This window comes from Falco peregrinus, chromosome 12 (assembly GCF_023634155.1).
Source record: "Falco peregrinus isolate bFalPer1 chromosome 12, bFalPer1.pri, whole genome shotgun sequence".
Lineage (NCBI taxonomy): Eukaryota > Metazoa > Chordata > Aves > Falconiformes > Falconidae > Falco > Falco peregrinus.
The window spans coordinates 15879009-15899457 of NC_073732.1; the positions used below are offsets into that span (position 1 = coordinate 15879009).

The window sequence follows — 20449 nt, forward strand, 5'->3', positions numbered from 1 at the left end:
TGTGGAGAACATCAGCTTGCAAAAGATGAGGCAAGAGGGTTGGGGATGAAAAGCATAGCTGGTATCAAAAGGCTCAGCTACTTCACCAAGTGGTGCCAGTGATGCATAGCTGCTAAAAGTTTGCACCACACAAAGGCGAAACAAGGATACCCATACAACTAGAAATGGTTATGGCAGGCAAGCAGGATTGCACTACACAAAAGTGAAACAAGGATACCCAGTACAACTAGAAATGGTTATGGCAGGCAAGCAGGATGTTCAGAGGACGGACAGGGCAAACCACAAACCAGAAGGTCTTGAAGCAGTTCGGGGTTCAGGAGGTGCTGTGACTTCTGTGGGAGCAGTGTTATCACAAGAGGGAGCTGTCCGCCTGTATGAGATTGTCACCCCCGACAAACACACTGCAGAGAAGCGGCAACAGGGCTCTCCAACCCCCGGAGGGGCAGGAGGTCCCGAGAGCTCGGTCGTGCAGTAACCACAGCAGGCTAGCATGGGAGGGCACGGGCTGAGCCAGGTTAGCAGAGCTAATCCTGCGGGGCAGGCCACCCACACTGAGCACTGCCAATTGCTCTTCTGCAAGTCAGATCCTGCATTATGTTAATGCTATCAGTTAATTGTTTTTATTTGTAGGCTTTGCTGGGAAGGCAGATGAAGGAAAGGTGCTTGGTCAATGGTTCATGCGACAATGCAGCTGCTCACCGAGGCTCGCTCAGACAGTGAATGAAGTCGATGTCTTTCAGAGTAGGCTGTGAGCAGTGTCTGAACACAATAGGGCATGTATACACAGCGGAGGGCATGTGCATGCACATGCACACACTCCTACCTTTACCTTTGGGACATAATTTCTTAAATAATGAGCATTTCAGTGCCCTCAAAAGCTGTGTAAGTAGTTACAGGACAAAGCCAGAGGCGTTGGCTGTTCTCCTCTGAATAGGCTGTGGTTTCTATTACAGGCTCCAAATCTACCCTTGATTTTCATTCTTGTTTCAGATACGGTCCTGCTGGAAGAAGTGCTGAATTCCCATTTCTGATCAAGATTAGTGGTCCAGAGGAACCAAGCCAAAGCCCTGAGCTCAGGTCTAAACACTAGCATCTGTGTTTACTATGCATCAGGGAAACCAGCCTGTAATCTCCTCACACTAAGCTTAGTTTCACCTTCCTGTTTTTTCTCTGAATTGCCTGATTTTGGTAGACACATTTTACCATAGTCTGGGACTGAGCTGAAAGCTTTGTTTCCTGCCAAGAATCTTGAGAGGATAGTACACATCCAAGGAGTTTGCATCGGTGCCACAGCACCTGAAACGCCCTGTAGGAGGCTAACGTGATATATTTGTATGCTCCCTGGGCAGGAAGACAAGACATCTGTTCAATGATGGGACAAGGCACAGAAGATCAGGCTAAAGGGAGAAAACCATTCCGGGCTGAAAAGTTAGAAGGCATTAAAAATACATACAGAAGAAAAGCACATAGTCTTGAAGGTGGGCAAATGGATTGGGCTGCCTGCCACAGGCAGCTTGACCTCAGGCAAAGTCTTCTGAGATCCCATTTCCCCTCCTACCCTTTGTCTATGTAGCTCCCAGGAGCGCTTCTAGGCAGGGTTGGTCTCAAGTGCAGCAGTGAGGATACTTTATCTTGGTCATTGCTTCCAAGACCTACAATAGATATACTTCATATATATAAACCCCCTAATCTTTAGGACGTCTTACGGAGCAATAAAGGAATAAACACATAACATGTGGGAGGAGCAGAGCTCCCAGCCGGTCATTAATCCACTTGCAGGACAAGGCTTTTGCTCAAGTTTAAATTTTAATTTAAAAAGGAAAAAAGGGGAGATTTTATCCTGAGCCAGGGGTCCGGCTCCCGCCGCAGCACCCGCCCGCCGTGACGCCGGCGGAGGAGCGAGCCCCCCCGCGCCCCCCGGCCCCGGCAGCAGGCGGCCCCGGCGCCGCCGGGCTCCGCTCCGGCCCGGCCCCCCGGCGCGGCGGCGGGCGGGCGGCTCCGCGGTGCCCGGGCGGGGGCTCAGCCAGCGCGGCCGCTTGTTGATCGCGGCGGCCGGCGCCGCTCCGCGCCTGCCGGGCCCGCTCCGCCCCGCGCCGCGCAGGCACCCCCGCGCCCCGGCTTTGCGCTGCGCTGCGGCGCCGCTTGCGTTCTACCATTGCAACATTGCAAACCCTCCTTTCCCCCCCCCCCTCCCCTTTCTTGCCTTTTTTTTTTTTTTTTTTTTTTTTTTTTTGCATGAAGATGGCGGCGCCTCTCGCCAGCAAGGCAGGGTCCGCTGGCACCACCAGCAAGCCTCCCTTCCCGGAGCTGGATTTCCGATCGGGAGCCAGGGTGGAGGAATTGAATAAACTCATCCAGGAATTCACCAAACACGACCAGAGGGAGTACGACGACCAGCGAGCCCTGGAGATCCACACGGCGAAGGACTTCATCTTCTCCATGCTGGGTAGGGCAGGGACCGCGCGGGGCGGGGGCAGCCGCGATGCCGATGCCGGCCGGGGACCCGGGGCAGGGCTCGGGGCTGCCCGGCGGGGCGGCACCGGCGGACCCTTTCCCGGGCGCGCCGAGCTGGGGGGTCCCCGGCCGCAGGGCGGGTCTCATCCCCAGGAAACTGTTTTTCCCTGTCCTATCCACCTGGCCTTTAGCAGCGCTGTACGGATAAGCCCAGAGGAAAGGCTGGGTCGCAGAGCTGGCCGGTGCCCCAGAGACACGCCGAGCCAGCAGGGCGAGGCGAGCCCCTTTCTTGTTATCCCCCCCCGCCCCCAACTCTCAAGGCTTTAGGAAACAGACTTTTCTGGACCGCTTAGTTTGGTTATTAGACGGGCTCATGCTCGTACAGGAGCATCCACTGCGTTTCTTGCTTAGGTTGCAAAACTTGCTGCGAGTGGAGCAAGTGAGATTGTGGCGGGGGAGTCCACATCTGCGTGAAACTTTGAATCGCGGGCAGGGATCCTTAAGCCAGGGTGGAACATGTGTCGGCCCTTGCAGAAATCACCTGGGCTCTGGCATGACTAAGGATTCTTAAGATTAACAGTGGAATGACTAACAGCTCCGATTCTCCAGGTAGTAAGTTCCTGGTAAATATTTACCTTGTTTCGACTAAGAAATCACTCACAGGAATGAGAGCCTTCAGGGTACGAAAGGATGCTCTTTAACATGTAGGTCGGACCTGGAAATCAGTCATCCAAGTTTGAATCAGTATCTCAAACATTTTTGCACGTAAAATACGAACATGGGTAAACAGCAGGTGTGGCCGGTGGATGGCTCTTTGTACCTCAGAGGTGCACATACACCCTTGAAAGCGTATTTGGCACAAACCTAGCGTATGGTCTACATGTACACTGTGAATAACCTGCATGGCTTTTCTCATTTAGAAGCACAGAGCTATCCTATGGCAATAATAATTATTTTCTGCATTGGGGGTAATCATTGTAATAGACAACCTTTATAGCCATGAACATACCTACACTCACTAAATGAGAATCTACCTGTCCAGCTCATTATCTTGTAAGGTATCTGGATAAGTATAATTGCCTGCTGTAGGATTTGCACAATTTTGTGTGTGTGTTGCTTTTTCACCGACGGCTGGACAGGATATAGCAGACTAAATTTAGCTTGAGAGCAAGGACAACAAGTTGAAAAGTCAGTAGCATGTATATTTATAGTTGCTGTTATAAATATTTTTCCCTTCCTGTTTAAAAAAAAAATGAAGTGATGAAGCCATAGTTGCATCAAAGCCTGTAGGATTTTTGTTATTGAAAACCTGATCCTGTGGAAGTCATCCACTATTATGATCTGATACATTTTTCAATCAGGGCTTTAAATAACTGGCTGAGGAAGCAGGGCTGGATGGGGTGAAGCAAAGAAGAGTGGAGAGAAAACAGCCAGAACAGCAGTTCTGGGTGTGTGGCTAGCAAGCAGAGAAAGCTTTGTATGATCCTGTTTAAGCATTACTAGTCTTTGCAGGGGACAGGGACCACAGCATTTCTTCCTGCCTCCTGTGGGAGAAGGCAATAGAAATACAGAACAGGCTGGAGCATGCCTTGTGTTTTTGCAAAATGCACCCTAATGCCTTGCTGTTCGTGAAAACAGGCAGCCTTAGGCTGTTTAGAAATAATGTAAATTAAACTGGCTGTCTTTGTTAATATAATGGCTCAGAGATGAGCATTCTTCAATTTTAAATGTACAGGCTAAAAATGGAATTTAAACAAAAGCTATATTTGTTTTAAGTTACACCTGGCACTTTCCAATGAGACTTGTTTCTGAATAAAAGAAGAGACTTGAGGACCAAGCCCAGGGCTGAAATGGAGGTCTGATTTGTCTGCATTAGACCTGGAAGTTGTGTTTGTAGATCCAGACCCTTCTTAGCCAGAAAGGCTCTTAAATCTAAAAGGATTTAACTTATTAATAAATAGCTCTTTCCCCTGTGCCTGATCCCTCCCATACGTACTGCTCTTATCTCATCGGGTGATGATAGGAAAATTAAACGTAGCTTTCCTGATTTAATTACATTGGTGTGTGTAATTGGTGGCTGAATGATAGGAGACTGTGCAGATTCTCAGATGTTTGTACACTGCACGGCTTGCCCTCTAGGTCAGATCTTTGGTTTCTATTTATATTAATTCTTTCATCTGTGTTTTCTTGCCCTGGCTATTAGCAACTGAACTCTGGAACATCTCAAGTATTGGGCTATGATAAAATTAGGGAGAGGTACTGCTTGTCATGCCTTTGTCAAAATCTTGTGCCCCAAACATTAGAATAGGACTGCAAATGACCTACCTATCTGGTAGGGGAAGTATTTTCTGAATGTAGGCAATTCCTGGGCATCCCATTCATAGTCACCAAGACCATATGTTCTTGCTAGAACCCTACTTTGAAACAACAGGTGTCTTTTGGTGCCTTTGCTGAGTATTTTCTGAGTATTTGCTGAGTACTTTCCTATACTCACACTGAACTGTCTGGATTAATTAGTTGTCTCTTTGACACAGGTATAACAGGGCCTCAAAGGAGGGGAAGGCTGTATTAATCAAGAAAAAATGGAAAGAAGTCTTGTGTTCTGGGCAGTGGGCTGGCTGGGAGTGACTGAGAGACCAAGTCTGCTTGCCAGTTGTGAAAGGAGCTAATTGCTTACTCTCCTTGTTACTTGGGTTTGGGGTATTTTTGTGCTCAAAGAGCGATAAAGGAGTATTTTTATCAAGTGATGATATTATAGTCAATGATATTTTGATTTTTAAAGCACTTGCTGCTGTTGTGATGAGAGGTGCATAGCACTCCTATTAAAAACCTTTTAGGGCTACCTGACCTATGTTGTCTTATACGTATTGTTCCTGCAGTACAGGTACTTCCAGGAAACTTCTTTAATAAGCACTACCTGTCTCTTTCTGTTCAGCACCTAAGTAGAAATGTGTTGTAATGCATAGATGTGCTAGGCTTAAAAAATATATGATGTTAATGGGAACTATAACATTGCATATTAAATAACTCCTTGAAATTTCTAGAGCTATTTTTTCTTCAAGTCAGCTCATGTTGTTAGGTATACTGACTTGTGTTTTACTTCTTAACAAGAGAAAAGAGTGGAGGCAGGAATAGATACAGGCTATACAGACCTATTTCCTCCACTCCAGGCACACATTGGTGTTCAGTCCTCTAGAGCAGTTTTCAAGCTCTTCAGGTTGGTATTTTGTTTCCTTTTCTTATCATGAGACTTTTTCTTCTCTGTAGAGTTAGAAGAGGGATTCTGAGGACATTTCATGCTGTTGCCTTTCCTCTCATTCATTGCCCTTGCCCCCCCCCCACCCCCCCACAAGTCAGGGGAAGGACTGGTTTAGATTGGTGCTAAGGTGGCCTTCTTTTTGTTTTTAAGGCCTCTAGTGTGTCTTTTTGTCAGTTCAGTGGTTGCATCTCACTTCTGTGGGAGCTGCCCACTGGGACAGACCACACTTTGAGGATCTGTAGCCAGCTGCCGCTTTGAGCTGTTGACAAGACCTCTAGAGAGCTTGTATCAGCACCTGATACAGGAGGGGTGGTGAGCTTGTTCTGAGAGCATTTCCCTTCTGTCTGGTGTCTGGTGCTGGCAAGTGTTTGTGATAGAGGTGAGTCTCGTAGCAGAGGCAGAGCTGGCATCGGCAAAAGATTTCTGCTGCCAATACCGGCTTCCCAAATGGAGTGAGTTACCCTGCTGGGCCCCTGCATCTGTAGCAAGGCTTCCAGCTGTTCCTTGGACTGACGGGCTCCTGAAATATGTGCAGTGGAGGTGCAGATTGCTGTGCTGAGAACACAGGTGTCCTGACAACAGCTTGCTTTTATTAGCATCTTCAACAAGAGAAGCATATTACGTTCATCCCCTGTGCCCAAGGTCTGCTGTAGCAGAGCAGTGTCCATAGTGTGACTCTTCTGTTGGTTTGTGCGGTGTTTTTTTCTCCCTTTCCCTACCTGGCATAACTTGCTGACTTGCTGATGAAACTTCTGTTGTAGATTAGGTGTAAGGCATTGTTAGAAGTGTTACCTGTTTGTCTATGATACATCACGGAAATTCTCTGGTTTCTGTTGTGGTGTTGAGCTGATGAAATAGCAACAGGATTGGAGTGATCTCTCTAGGGTTAAGTCTTTTGTGTGTGTGTGCCTTTTCTCAAGAGAGGCCAATCATGATAGGAGCACACTGTACTCTGAGGCCTATGTTAATAAAAGCTCCCTGCTGGCATTCCCTGTGCTGTTGAATGCATAATGCACAGCTGTTAAAAACAACCTTACTGTATTGCAGATTTCATTTCTGGCTTCTGTTGGGTCTCCTCTCCCTGCAGGCCACATGTTTTTGTATTTGCATTTGGGATTGTGGAGGTTTTGTGTTGTTTTTTTTCTTAAGGGACAAGGGGCTAGGCTGGTAAAGTAACCCTAGCAAGGAATTGGTAGCTTCTGTTTGGTTATAGTTACCATAAGTCAACCGATTCCATCTGGCTGGGGATTCTGTCTGTGTAACTAGTTAAAAAGGATCCGTACCCTCCTCTGTCTCTTTGTTCAAAGGGATTACTGCTCCATGTGTGTGCCCGGTGAAAACAGCTTAAAAATCTTTCTCTCAATTTGTTTTAAGATGCTGGTACTTAATTTGCTCAACTAGTGTTTTGAAACATTAGACTGTGATGCAAAGTATTTAGTATAATAGCTAGGAACATGTCCTAAGGGCACAAATTCTCATGGCAGGCTTGTCAGACTGCCCACTGCCTGTTCCTTCAGTCTGTGGAAATATTTGTAAAAGATTTGGGTGAATACTTGCCAAGCCCAATTATGCAATTATGTTTTAAGGGCAATTTTATAATTATAGTGGAGGATGGTAACCAGGATACATGAGTTATTGGGTTTTTGACTTTTCCTTTTTTCTTCCACATGACTTTGCTTGAATGTTAACACATTTGGAGCAATTTAGTCAGAAACCAGTTGTTCAACTTTCTTTTAGGCAGCTGGCTATTTTTATAGATGAAGCTAAATTAAAAACAAATACAGCATTACTCAGGAAGTCTAGAGGACATGTTTTATTATAGCTTTGGTAATTTATAAGACGGATGTGTACTCAGATACCCAGAGCAGCCCATGGGCAGAGTCCAGTCCAGAGGAGACTTGGAATGTGATAGTCCTGCCTGGACTGCTCAAAGGGAATCTTCAAGCTGTGCAAATTTTTTTGAAAGTTGGGATTGTCCTTAATTTTATTTGACAACTGCCAGGTTCCTGATGGCTTTAACCATCTTCTCTACAGCTAAAACTTTTGCATGTTTTCTTGGGCCTTGACACGTACAGTCTTGCCCCTGTTTATGTCCCAGTCCTTTTGCTACAAAGATGGTTTCCCCAGGCATATCTGAAACCCTTCCCTGTCTGTTTCCCTGTTTCCTTCTCTGTCCAGGTCAGTCCCTATCTGTTTGTACTCTGCAAGATTGGTTAGGTGAGAAAGTGCCAGGAAGAAATGGGTTTAAGGCCAAGAGATTAGCTCTCACCTCCAGTTGAGGAGGCTTCAGTTGTAAGGGCTGCTTCAGCATGACACTGTGAACAGTGATTGAGCTGACAAGTCTATTTCCAGGCATGCCTGTGTGAGACCCTGCGGTGGCAGCTGCGGGTGGAGGCTCTGGTATAGACCTCTCAACTCTCTTTGAGTTTAAGAAAAATGACCCACCATTGAGTCCATTACCTACGGCTGAGTGATGCTAGTATATGAAACTTAACTTGAGAAGCAAGTGCTGTAGCTCATTTCCTATGAAAAGAGAGGGTTAAACTTGAATGTATTATGTAGGGTGACATACCTTCTGAGCTAGGTTTTCCCTTAGCAACTTACAGCTGGGATGGGTTAAGTTCCTTATCCTAGAAGAAAACTGTTAATTCTGCCCATCAGTAGCTTTGCTTGCTGTCCTCTGAACGAGGAGACACAATTCCTTAGAGAGTAACAGTCCATTCTTCTGCACAACACTGTATTACATTTAGACTTTCTTTAATTTTGCCTATCTTTGGGGTTTGAAACAAGTAGTAGTGTAGATGGAGTTCTGGGGAAGCAAAGAAGGGTATCTGACCTGCTTTTTGCCCTGGAAAAGCAGGGGACCTATCATGGGAGCTAGAACAGAAGGCAGCTTTGGATGCTGTACTCACAGAACATCCCTTATGGAGAAAAGAGGAGTGTGCCTGCATGGGAGCAAGGATAAAAGAGCTGAAAAATGAGCTTGAGGTGGATGTCTCAAGTTATTTGCCCAAGTCTTGTTCTGATCACTATTAGTGTGATGTGAGTTCACGAGACTGAACTGTAGCTTTATCAGAACTTGCAACCATGCTTCACAGGTTCTCCATCCTCATTATGAATTTTATATCCAGTGAAAGTTTATGACTTCTGTTAGCACAAACCTATCTTACTGTCTGACTAACAAAAATAGGAGGGTTGGCTTCTTTTTTCGCTAATACAACTGCTGCATAACTGCTAAGGCAGCTTATGAGACATTCAAAATAAATCTTTCAGCAGCAGCTGATGTTCCAATTGACAGATGTTGCTATGGATTTTGTTCTCTTTAGTGAAGAGAACTACTGTTTGCTTTAATTTCTACCATTCTGTTGCATTCCCTTTTCTTGCAAATAGCAATTGTTGTGGACTGAGTGGAGTAATCTGTGCCTTAGTACTTCAGCCAACCTGACAGGTCCCTGAATCATGTACTTCTGCATTAGATAAACTTTCTGCAGTTCTTTCAAAGCACTGTTTCAGTGACTTTCTGGTTGTAACGGAATCAACATGTCTGTAGCGTTCAGTGTGAGGAAGATAGATTCCCTTCTCCCCAGCATATTTGACTTTTGAGCTTTTAATAAACACTTGATGCTAAGGAAGTTACAACAATCCTGTTACTGTATTATATGTCACCTGTCAGACAGTATGATTTTAATCTAATTTAAAGCATTTAATTAGAAGATTGTTAATGCATTTTGTTATGAGCATGCTGATGTCGAAAGTCCGATTTGCATACTACTGAGAGGGGGTGATTAATTACTTTAAGGTTCATAATATTCATGTCTTTGAAACGGCAGTGGTAGCTACTTCCACCCACTCATGTTTAGGGCTGCTGGGCAGAAGTCTGCATAGCACTGGGTGGCTTCAGCTTGTAGAACAGGAGGTGGGTGGCATCCATTTCACCCTAAGAAAATCACTCTGTGGGTAAAACACTGAGTCAGGACATCCTAGATCTATGTTTCATTCTGAGCTGCCCTTAAATTTACACAGACCTGCGCAAGTTTCTGAATGTAACGATACATGGTGGGAGCTCGGTACTACCAGAAGCCATCCTCATCTCCTGTGCTTCATCAGTCTGTGAAAGGTGGGGTGGTACCAGAGTAGTGGAATATCGTGGTGCTGCTGCTCTTCATGGTAGGATGGTTTAACCATGCAACCCTCTGAAACTGAAGCTGGAAAAGGAAGTCTGTTTGTAAGAGTCTAGCCTCAGAAAGTATTTAATCAGTGAGGGCAAATAGCAACTCTGCCAGTGGGTGTTGATCTAGTGGCTTTGAGATCAAGTACAGTTCAGACTCTGAGAGAGAGATTACAACGTGACCTAGTTAGGCAGTTCTAGGAGGTAATCTTATTTTATACTGAAGGGATCCCAAAGCAAAATCAGGAAAAATTAGTGTGAAGAATGCATCCTGGCCACAGTCTGCATGCTGATGTAATTTGGCAGATTCAGGCAGTGCCAAGCAGGAGAAGGCAGCAGTTTGGGACAGAAAGCAAGGGAAAAATACAAGACATGGCTGAAGCTAGAAATCCTGCTGGGATAGCCATAAGGAATTGGCAGAGAATCTTTTTTTTTTTTTTTTTTTGTCCAATGACACCTAAGGTCATGATTTAGATGAAAAATAGAGGTTTATGTGTCAGATGTCATTGGTCTGCTTAGATCTTCTCTACTGTAGCTTGCAGTCAGACCAAGCCAAATTTCTTCCACCCACTGACAGACAAAGTTCATGAATGATTCGGTTCAGAACTGCTGAGCAGCTAGAGGACATTTGCAGTTGCAAGAAATAATGAACAAAGTCGGTTCTTCCTTTACTGCATAATCTGTTAGGCCACGTGCTTCATCTGTTCTAAAATGTTGTATCCCAACTCTCCTGTTCATGTTGCAGGATCTTATGACACTACTCCACACCTCTCAAGGAAGGATGTTTTTATTCAGTGGTGCGTACATGACCTTGTTTAGAAAATCAGGTGCTGCAGTTGTGAGAAAGCATCAAAAATGCTAAGACAAACATTGCAATGAGCTTCTGTGCTTTTCCCTTCAGCACTTCTACTCTTTGCATTTTAATGGATCTCTTGGAGTCACCCAAAGCATCACCAGCTCTTCTCTTGGAAAGGAATCCTGTGCTAATAGCTCTATCTGGGCCTGATCCACAGGCAGATGCTTGGAGATATTTCATGTTTGTTTTGTACCTCACTAATTAATGTGTAACTTAGTGGTAGAACAGCAGGAAAGCTGCGTTTGCTGACACTTCATGATATAATGATTTAATCCTTTGTGACACATTCCTGCTGAGTGTCAAAGCTGATAACTCTAATCTCTGTCCCTAGCTCGGTGCGACAGGAACCTGTTCTAGAGGGCATTTTGCAGGAGCTTGCAAGCTCTTGTAGGTACTTTGAGACCTATTCTTGTAAACTTTTTTGTGCATTGCCACTCTTGAATGTGATTGTACAGGATTGCCTGGTGTATTGAGGAATCTGGAGTTGAGTGCAAACAAAGGAGCTAACTGACTGCATTCAAATTAAATAAGGCTTGTCCTGGGAGGAGGGGGGAAATACCCTAATCTCCTTCTAAATACACTTCTTCCTTTGCCAGCATTCAGAGCGGTGTGGTTATATTGATTCAGAGGTGCCTAAACCCACTGCTCTTTGTTATATATGATTCTGAAGCCTTGGTATGGATGCAGATCTGTACACAGGGATAGCTGTACTCTCCAGTTATTAGTTCTTGCGACACAACCAGCAGAGCTTGCTTCTGTTCCAGCATGGACAGTGAACTGCTGTTTATTTTAAACTTTTGATTGAATGGTGTTCATAAAACAATTTGCAGCTCTGCAAATAGAGGAGGGAATGTCACTGCAACAACACCTCAGGGGCTCTGCTGCTTTCTGTCTCTGAAATTTGCCTTTTGAAAGTTGCATACAGTGTGCTGAATGGCAGAAGAGGTATTGATATTGGCCCCTTGATATTAGGCCCTCAAAGCTCGAGTTCCTGAAATGTCTGTATTTCATAGACAGTAGGGCAACCATGTGCTAAGCAATCAGTAACTTGAGAAAAATAAGAGGAATGCAAGTCTCTGCAAGTGCAGCATGTCTCTGAACAAACTGCACCTTCTGAATTAAATGCCTTTTATTTTCCAACATGTAAGCTGTAATGCACAATATAAGTGCATTACTGAGAAAAACGAGATATTACAGTTTGACTGAGCATCTGTCAGAGGCTTGTTTTATATGCTAAGTTGTCTGTAAAAGCTTGACCCTGTACCCCCAGTTTTTTCCAATATCCTGTGAATTTTGTGAATGTGCAAAGCATGCAGTTGAGGCAGCAATGTTATACTGAAAATAACTACTTTGACACAGCCTTATAAAATCAATGAATGACTACGTCTGTGCAGTTATTTTAATTATTTTGGGGAGGGATTCATATGTGCTATGTAAGCACTCAGCAAAACTACTTGCACATTATCAGAGCTGCAGAGTTAATTGACAAGTTAGTCTGGAAAATCAAAGTTTAAAAAAAGTTAAGTTATTTTTGATCTTCTTAAACCTAAATTCTGATTCCTGAAACACTTCTGGGTTACTTTAAAAACTAGACAATCCCTCTCACGTCTTCACCCAAGCTGCAGACAGGCAGTTTAGAATCATCTTTTTATCTAAGCTGCTTCTTAACAATGCAGGTAAAGAAACTGGCGTCTAAGAATCTGCTCTTATACTGAGACCAGTCTTGTAAGACATCACTTGTGTATATGAATCGCTCTATTGTGCTAGTGTATGTCACTCTGAGTTCTCAGCTTTTTTAAACCAGCCCTTTCTTTACCTTGAAACATTTATGTGCCTTTATTTTATTCTATTTTCTGTCTTACTTTGCACCAAACAAATAATTTAGATGGAAAATATTTGCTGGTCAAGGGCAGTGATGACAGTGCTCTGGAGTGTAGGAGAGTGCTGTTAAGAAGTGGTATAACCTAGGTGTGCAGGTGGATGTCTCATCCCCTCCCCACAGAGCTGTTCCACTGTGACAGGCTTCACCGCTCCATGAGGACGGTAGGAGTACTATGGAAGAGATTTCTGTCTGAGGGAGATGAAGTGGGGGAGACAAATGAACAAAATCCCCAGACCCACAGCATGTCGATAGACCTCCTGTTGTTCTTAATTTGCGTCTGTAAATGGCACTAGTTTCCGCTGTTGTGCACCAAGACAATAATAAATAACAATCCTTAGCATTTATATACCACTTCACAGTTTTCAGAGTGTTCAACACACATTAACCAATTCAGCTGAGATGCAAATACTCTGTGAGTGAAGCTACTCTTCTTGCTGCCCAGGGGAACCTTTCATTACAGCTGGGACAAGGCTTTTCTTTTTCCCCTTAACTGGAGCTGTTGGCAGGAATGTTCTCTACAGGGACAGTGTCGTTCTTCATGACATTTTTAAGCCTTTGTATGTACCCCTGTTTGCACAGGAATTGGACTATTCCCAAATCACATGTGTTACTATTAAGAAAATTATGCAGGAGACTTGCCTGTATGTTCTGTGCTGCAAATATGCAGACCCACAGTTAACAGATTTGTGGTTTCAGAAGCTACTGCATTAGCAAAGGTGTTGATGCATTAAGTGCATCTTCCTGGGCTTGCATAAGGCCTTGGGGGAGCACTATATCCGGTGGACTTCAAGGCTGAGGAGAATAAACATTTGTCAGTTGTGCCTATTGCTGCGTCATCAGACGATATGCTGAAGAGACCCGAGCATGCTTGGTGGATGGCTTCGGTCCGTGTTTCTTGATTCAGCACCTGCTAGAGCACCAATCTGTCTTTTGGGGCAGGAGAAACCACAACACACGTCCTATTGCCATGTAAGAGATGTGTTTTGAAGGTGATTGAAGATGTCATGTCCCATTATTCATAGTCCTGTATCCCAAACATGTAGCATAGTAATACATGCATTGGCATTAATCTAATTTGGCTGGTATTTGACTCACTTTCTGCTTTGGCATTTTGTGTATGTGTGTAGAGCTGGTGAGAGGGAGTCTGATGCATCTCTGTCTGTATCTTTGAGCTGGGCAGGATTGGTTCTACTTTTATTTGCAGGAATAGCATCTCCTTTTACCATTCCATTAGGGTGACTAGAAGGTAAGCATCATTTTTTTTATCAGATCATATAACCTGGGTTTAATGGTTTACCTTAGAAATAACTGTTTGGTAGACTTTGTAAACTGATGCCTCATGCTGTAGAACTGCTGCATGCTCTGTAGTTATAACCCTCTTTTTAATCTGTGAGGTTTAGTTATAACTAGGTGGTGGCACTTCTGGATTGCCTCTTTTTTTAACCTTTTGGTAACTTTCTTTTTTAGAAGTGATGTCTGTGGTTTGACCTGAAACTGATTCTGAAAGAACAGTGTAGATTATAATTTTCGTGTAAATTATTGTATGAACAGGAACACCATTAGGGTCTTAGTGACCTAATTACAGAGGGAGGTAGCAGCCCATTTTGAGATAAAAACTCATATCTCACTGCAGCTTTCCTATCAGCTAACAGTGCATGGGAGAAGAACAGCGTGTTTCTTGCAGGTGATGATTTCTCTTTCAGTAGCTTTGATATCCTCATTTTCTGTTTGAAGTTAATGTGTAGATTGCTAGGTGGCGTCACTCAAAGTGACTGACTGAGCCGCTGTTGTATGTGAAGATGTCTCCAAGACAACTAATTTCCTGGTCAAATAGCACATTGGCTTCTGCCACAAGACATTTTAAGGGAGCTGGTCAGCTAAAGGAGCAAGATATTTTAACAGTTTATTATTAGCACTGTAGCTGCCAAATACAGCTCAGAGTCTAAGGCTGAAAATGTTGCTATTAAACACTGCAAATGAATAGCTTAAAAAAAATTAAAAAGGTTGTGTGATTTGACTAGCAAACTGATTTGTCACATAACTTTTACCAAATAATAGGAAATAATCTCTATCTTCAAGTTAATTTTCTCCAATTGCTATATGTGTTCCTATGCTGGAAGCATAGGGAATTTAGGGACCTTCTTTCACTCTTGTATTTTTTTTACGTCCAGACTTCCCTGCTGCCTTTCAACTCTTCTCTTTTAGTATGCCATATTTTTTCTAACATATACCCACAAATCCAATGGTTGTTTCCATTTCTTTTCTGCTTTAAAACTCAGAAAGGTTTAGCGACTCCTTCCTGTTCTGAAGTTAGGATGAAAGAAGCTTGAAGCATTAGATTTTTTCCCCCTGTTTTGTCCCCTCCTTCCAGCCCCATTTGTCTCCAAAGGAGCAGTGTTACTGGACAGTTGTAGAGCACTTAGAAAAAAAAGTATTTTTCTGATGAATTTCCAATTTTTTACTTTCCTTGTAAAATACTTCTAACCCCATCCTGTTTCAAGGGACTCAGCTCAAACCAGAATGAAAAATACCCATGTTTTTTCTTGCCTTCCTTGCAAGGCTTGGCTGTACTGCCTAGCTGAACAAACCCCACCTTTGTCTTCGATTTGGAATAAGAAACAAGCAGGCTTGTTGATTCCTGCTGCATTAACACTGTTCTCCTCCCTCACACTGATGCAGCGGTTATCAGGGGGGTAGGGTGGAAGCTGTGTGCTGCTGTTTTACGAGACCTCCCAGGAGGCTGCTGCAGCGTGGATCTCCTGCACTCCAGCCCCAGAGATCTACAGCACTTCCCCGGGCTGTAAGGACTGGAGGAATGCAAGCAAAAACCACTTAGCGCAACAGCTGGTGGAGAGAGGACAGCGAGGGTGCTATGCTGAAAATGCTTGAAGATTTTCGAATGAAAGTCCAAGAGAAATAAGGAGCCATAACCGTGCCCTGACCTCCATCCCATGGCACATGTGAACCTGAACTCTCAGCTAATAACCCCTGAGCCACTAAGCTGCCTTCTCTGAGCATGCCTGGTGCACTGGGGAATTTTAGCAATGTGGACTTCAGCACGGTGTGGGGTTGCTGCTGCTCACACCGTGTTCAACTTTAGAAGCTTTAGAAGGTGCAATGGGGTTGGTTTTGCCACGATAAAGCCCCGTTGTGATTGTTTGCAGTATTTTTAACTAAAGATTTGTTTTCCCGGGTAAGATTCCATTAGAACAGCAGGAGCCAACATCAAAGAGCTGGAGAGAGGCCTCTTCTCTTCCCTGGCACAGCACAGCTTCAGCCTCACTCTTCACCATTCCCTCTCCCAATCCCTTTGGTTTTAAGACATTAAAACTTCAGTGACTGGGATATTGAAGAGGCTGTAGTTAGTGTTGTATTGCCCCAAACTGCAGGGGCAATTGATCTAAGGAGGTTAGAGGAAAAAGTCTGTGGGAAGATGGAACCGGTATCACTGATGCAAACCTCTCTCTTTTGATGTCCCCTCCATGGTGAAGCAGCCACATCTTTAGCCTCCAGCTGCTTGAATTATTCCTGTTGGAGGATGTGGGAGGTCTGCTGTTGACCTATATGGGAGGAAGATAGGAACTAAGTTGGTCATACAGGCCCCACCGCCTGCTTGGCTTTGTCCACAGCTCTGTGTCCTGTGTGTCTTTGCTATGTGTGTGTCTTGCACAGCAAGGTGGTTTGAGTCTTGGGTTTGCTTTGTAGCAGGTATGGTAACAAGGGGTGAAGGAATGCACTCCCTAGTCCCCATCTCTACTTCTGGTGGATGGTGAAAGGTACTCCTGTTTGCTTTGACAAAGGAAGGCAAAGCAATTTGTGTCCTCAGCATGGCAGAACAACCATGTAACCAGCTTCTCTGGAAGATCCCAACAGTGCATCTTGGAGTTCCATCCTAACTCTCTTAGCAGGGAGTTCCTACAGGTGCAGGTGTTCAGTTCCATGCTTGATAACTAGGCGGTGATTCGAGGTATTTGAGATGTGGAATGCAGTATGAAAAGCAACCTGTACCCAAGTGAGAACCCAGTTTGATTCTGGAGGAAAATGTAGGGTAATTTTTAGAGTTGTTGCTATTCTGTTCTGCACCAAGGAGGATAATGCTCCAGTTTTGTGCCACAGTTCAGCATTGTTCTGCCTTATTCCTCATTTCTTGGTCCTACCTATTTTAACTGGCAAATATTGGTTGCTTGAGTACGTCCTTTTCTGTGTCTTCTCATCTAGGTGCTGGGTAAAGCTGTGGTGTGAGACAATCCAGGGCTTATGTTCTCTACAAAATACACTTGAAATTGTTCCTGGTTGCCTTGCAGCAAATCTATTTCTGCCCTGCTGATGGCCTGGCTTGCAAACTGAAAATGTCTGAATAGGATTTATTATGCTCTGACCATTAAATTTTAAACTACTTTTAATGGTAGATGTTAAATCACTGCTGTCCCAGTTCCAAGCTCCGTGTAAAATTTCTGAGTTCTTAGGAAGGCATTTCTCCTGCCAGCAACCTTAGAAGGACAACAAGAAGTTACAGGGCTGTTCACAGGACAAGGAAGCAGTATTTTGATGAGGGACCTGTGTGCTGGCCAATGTCCAGGCATCTGTCTGGCTCTAGAGAGCAGAGGCAGGCACACCTGGTACGGCTGTGATGTGAATGAGAGATGTTTGCATTGGTGTCTGGGTGCAGACACTCTGCAGGGACACAGTAATTGAGTGGCTCTGCTCTTGGCTTTGTTCTTCCCTGATTGAAGCATCTTTGAAGCAGCAAGAAAACTGAAATTCAGTGGTTCAGCACTGAGCTGCTTACAGCAAGCTATTTTATTTCTGTGCATGCCTAATAAATACTGAACTGTTCAGTGTTGTCACTCAGTGCGGCTTTGTCCCTTGCTGCTGGGAGCCTCTGTATAGATTTCCCTTGAGACTGGCGAAACATAGCCATAAAGCCCTGTGACTCAGTGCACAATGCAGGCTGCTTCCTTGAGTGTGACATAAGATGCGCACTTTTCTAGCTGAGGCTGTTGTCTGTCACCTTTGCCGGGAGAACACTAAAAGCACTAAACCAGAGTCTAATGTTTTTCAAACCACTTAATAGTTTTAAAGCCCTTTTCAGCTACTTGCAAAGACAGCTGTGGCAGGTGGGCAGGAGATGACTTCCTTGCCAAGGGGAGGGAGGTGCCTTCTGTGGCATGTGTCTGCAGGGGAGGCAGAGCCACCCAGGGCTTCCCACTCTCAGGCCTATGCATTTCACACTGCTCCATCTTCCTCACGGTAGCCTAGCACAGGACTTGCCTTTTAATCAATGGGACTACTATTTAGTGTGTTTTGCTTTCTTTATCCCAAAGCTAGACATCATACAAAATAGGCATCCAACACTAGGCTGGTGGGAAACGTTTGAGATCACCATATCAAAAAAGGCTGCAAAATTTTACGGTATGCTGTGGCAGAGTTTTCCCGAGTTTATGCTTGACCCAAGCAAGATAACCCCAGTAGTCAACACTGTGTTTAAAATCACTGTTCATAGCAGGGTTTACAGTGCTGGCAGCTAGAAGCAAAGCTCTGGACAAGAGTAGCCAGAAGCTTAAACCCATCTTTCATTTGATAATTTTCCTCTTCTGGAAGATCTGTGCTCTCTAACTCTGGGGTTATTTCACTTTGCTTACAGTGGGAGAGGCAGGCTATTATCAGTAGAGAGACTGGTGATACTGGACCAGGGGTTTAACAAAGCAAGAATGCTTTCCCCAAGTGGGTCTGCCTGTTGCAAGATAAATGGAGACTGACTTTTTCTCTGCTTATTCTCACACCTGTAAAGTCTGAACAGACCGTTTTAACAGCGCTGCCGTATGGCTTCTTCCCATATTAGAAAGGAAGGTGCTGAATATGGACATCCCAGTGTGCATGCGTCTGTCTGTCTGGACCTGTCCCATCAATTAAACAGGAGCTGACGTCATATTTGAAGGTCAGCTGTTTTATAACCTAATATTACCATTTTTTTTTCCTCTGGGTTTATTATCTCCCTCCAACCTGCAGCTTGGCACCATCTGGTGCAGGCACACAAGGGAGAAAGATTAGAGGAAAGTAAAGCAGCTTTGTTCGCTTCCCCCATTGCTTCCGATGTACAGAAGAGTCGGCTGTTTCTTACAGTATTGAATTTTAAGTGGTGGGAAGGGCTGGGTCCTGTTAGCTGTCTAAGGGAGGGAGAAACAGTCTGTGCTTACCAGTGATCTGTCAGGAGATGTCTCATGATTCCTAAGGGACTTAGTGTAGCCATTGAGTATGCTTTGCTGCATTTTATTTTATATTTAAATAGTCATGGCTTTTTATGACCTGTTTTTCCCACCACCCATATCTTCCTTACCTATAATTGCCAAGAAGCGTTCCTAAAAGAGGTACACAGTGCTAATCCAGACTACAGTCTCCTTGGTAGTGAAGTGCTGTGAACACTAAAGAGCATTTACACCTGACAGAGCCACCAGACTGACATACCACAAGCATGTTGTGCCACAACAGGGCTTCATCTTCCCTGGGGGCATCTGTCTGCACAGACCAAGGCGGTGCATGTTTACTTGTCCAGCATCAGTCTGCGGTGAAAGCACAACAGTTGTTTCCATTTCATAGGCAGGGTTGGGTTTGCACTCAAGCTTCACCCTCTATCCCATCATCTGTCCCTCTTTTTCCCTATCCATCTGGAGGTGTGATCTCGCCATGTCCAAACTGCATGATGATTGTTTTCTGTAAAAGCAAAGCTTTTTTCTTTCCAAGAATAAAATTATAATAATTCAGGAATGCTTATCTCCTAGGCCAGCAGGATTACTTGCAAACTAATACCTTGTTTAGCTTCAGTGTTGCAAATGTTGCATTGTGCTATTTTGAAAATATTTGAAATTGTCTTTAGCCATAAACAACTCTTGTATTTAACTATTTGGAAAGGATGGCTAATTGGTGGGCACTGGTTGGATATGAATATACAAGCTGAGTTATGAAAACATTTGACTGTGAATCATGGTATGTACGTGGCGCTGTATCGTAAGACATATGTACATATAGACTATTTGTCCACTTTTTCTTTGCTGCTGTGTAGTATTCTTCTAAACTGTGATTTTGTCAGGTCAAGGATGCTTTGTACAAATTCCTAATTCCTGGAGAAAGGGTAAGTTTGGAGGCTTTGGGGGACGTTTATTTTTATTTTTACTTTTTTAAGAAGAAACAAAATTACTTTCTATCCCCTCCCATTATATAAAGAATCTTGAACTAGCAACAGTAGACATTCAAAAGAGGAAGATTTATTTGGAAACAGGGAGGGAGTTCAGGGTTTTCCAGTGCTTTAGTTTTAATTCCAATTTGTAACAGAAAAGTGTTTGTCTCCTTTCACACATACTCTGTTGCAGTTCTTTCCACTGTAGTCTTTGAGGATGGGATTGGACTTTTTCCTCTTCTAAATGAGTGTAGTGTATAGTGTTTCTTCAATAAGTGATTCAGCTTTTCCTGTCCCCAGCATCTTGATTTATACAAGGTTCTTCCTAAGGAAAATCCGTAGCAAATGGAGCAGTGTTTCCTGATGGGTTTGTAGCTTTGTAAAGTGCACTTTTCCGAGTAGTGAGACGAACTGAAGTCTTCTCACACAGCAGTGAAAAGTTGAGAAGCCAGATGCACACAAGAGGGCCTGACCAAGTCACCAGTCTTCTTAACGTGAAATTTTGCCGCCTTGAGCTGACCTTGAAAATGGTACTATAGATTCTCATTTGCAGCTTAACTCTGAAACCACTTGTGTACGTCCTGTTAATTGCCTAGAAAGGTGTTTGCTCCCCCCTTGCCTTTTGTTTTCAAGACCTTTCTTGAACTAATTTTGAT

At 44.1% G+C, this 20449-nt stretch overlaps 1 protein-coding gene across 1 annotated transcript in view; it reads left to right on the forward strand.

Moving 5' to 3' along the window:
- Window positions 1-2229: 2229 nt before the first annotated feature.
- MB21D2 (Mab-21 domain containing 2) overlaps window positions 2230-20449 on the forward strand; it is a 62707-nt gene continuing 44487 nt past the window's right edge. Inside the window, exon 1 of the mRNA XM_005237736.4 lies at window positions 2230-2446. Coding sequence (XP_005237793.2) covers window positions 2236-2446 — 211 coding nt within the window. The 5' untranslated portion in view covers window positions 2230-2235. The remainder of the gene's footprint in view (window positions 2447-20449) is intronic.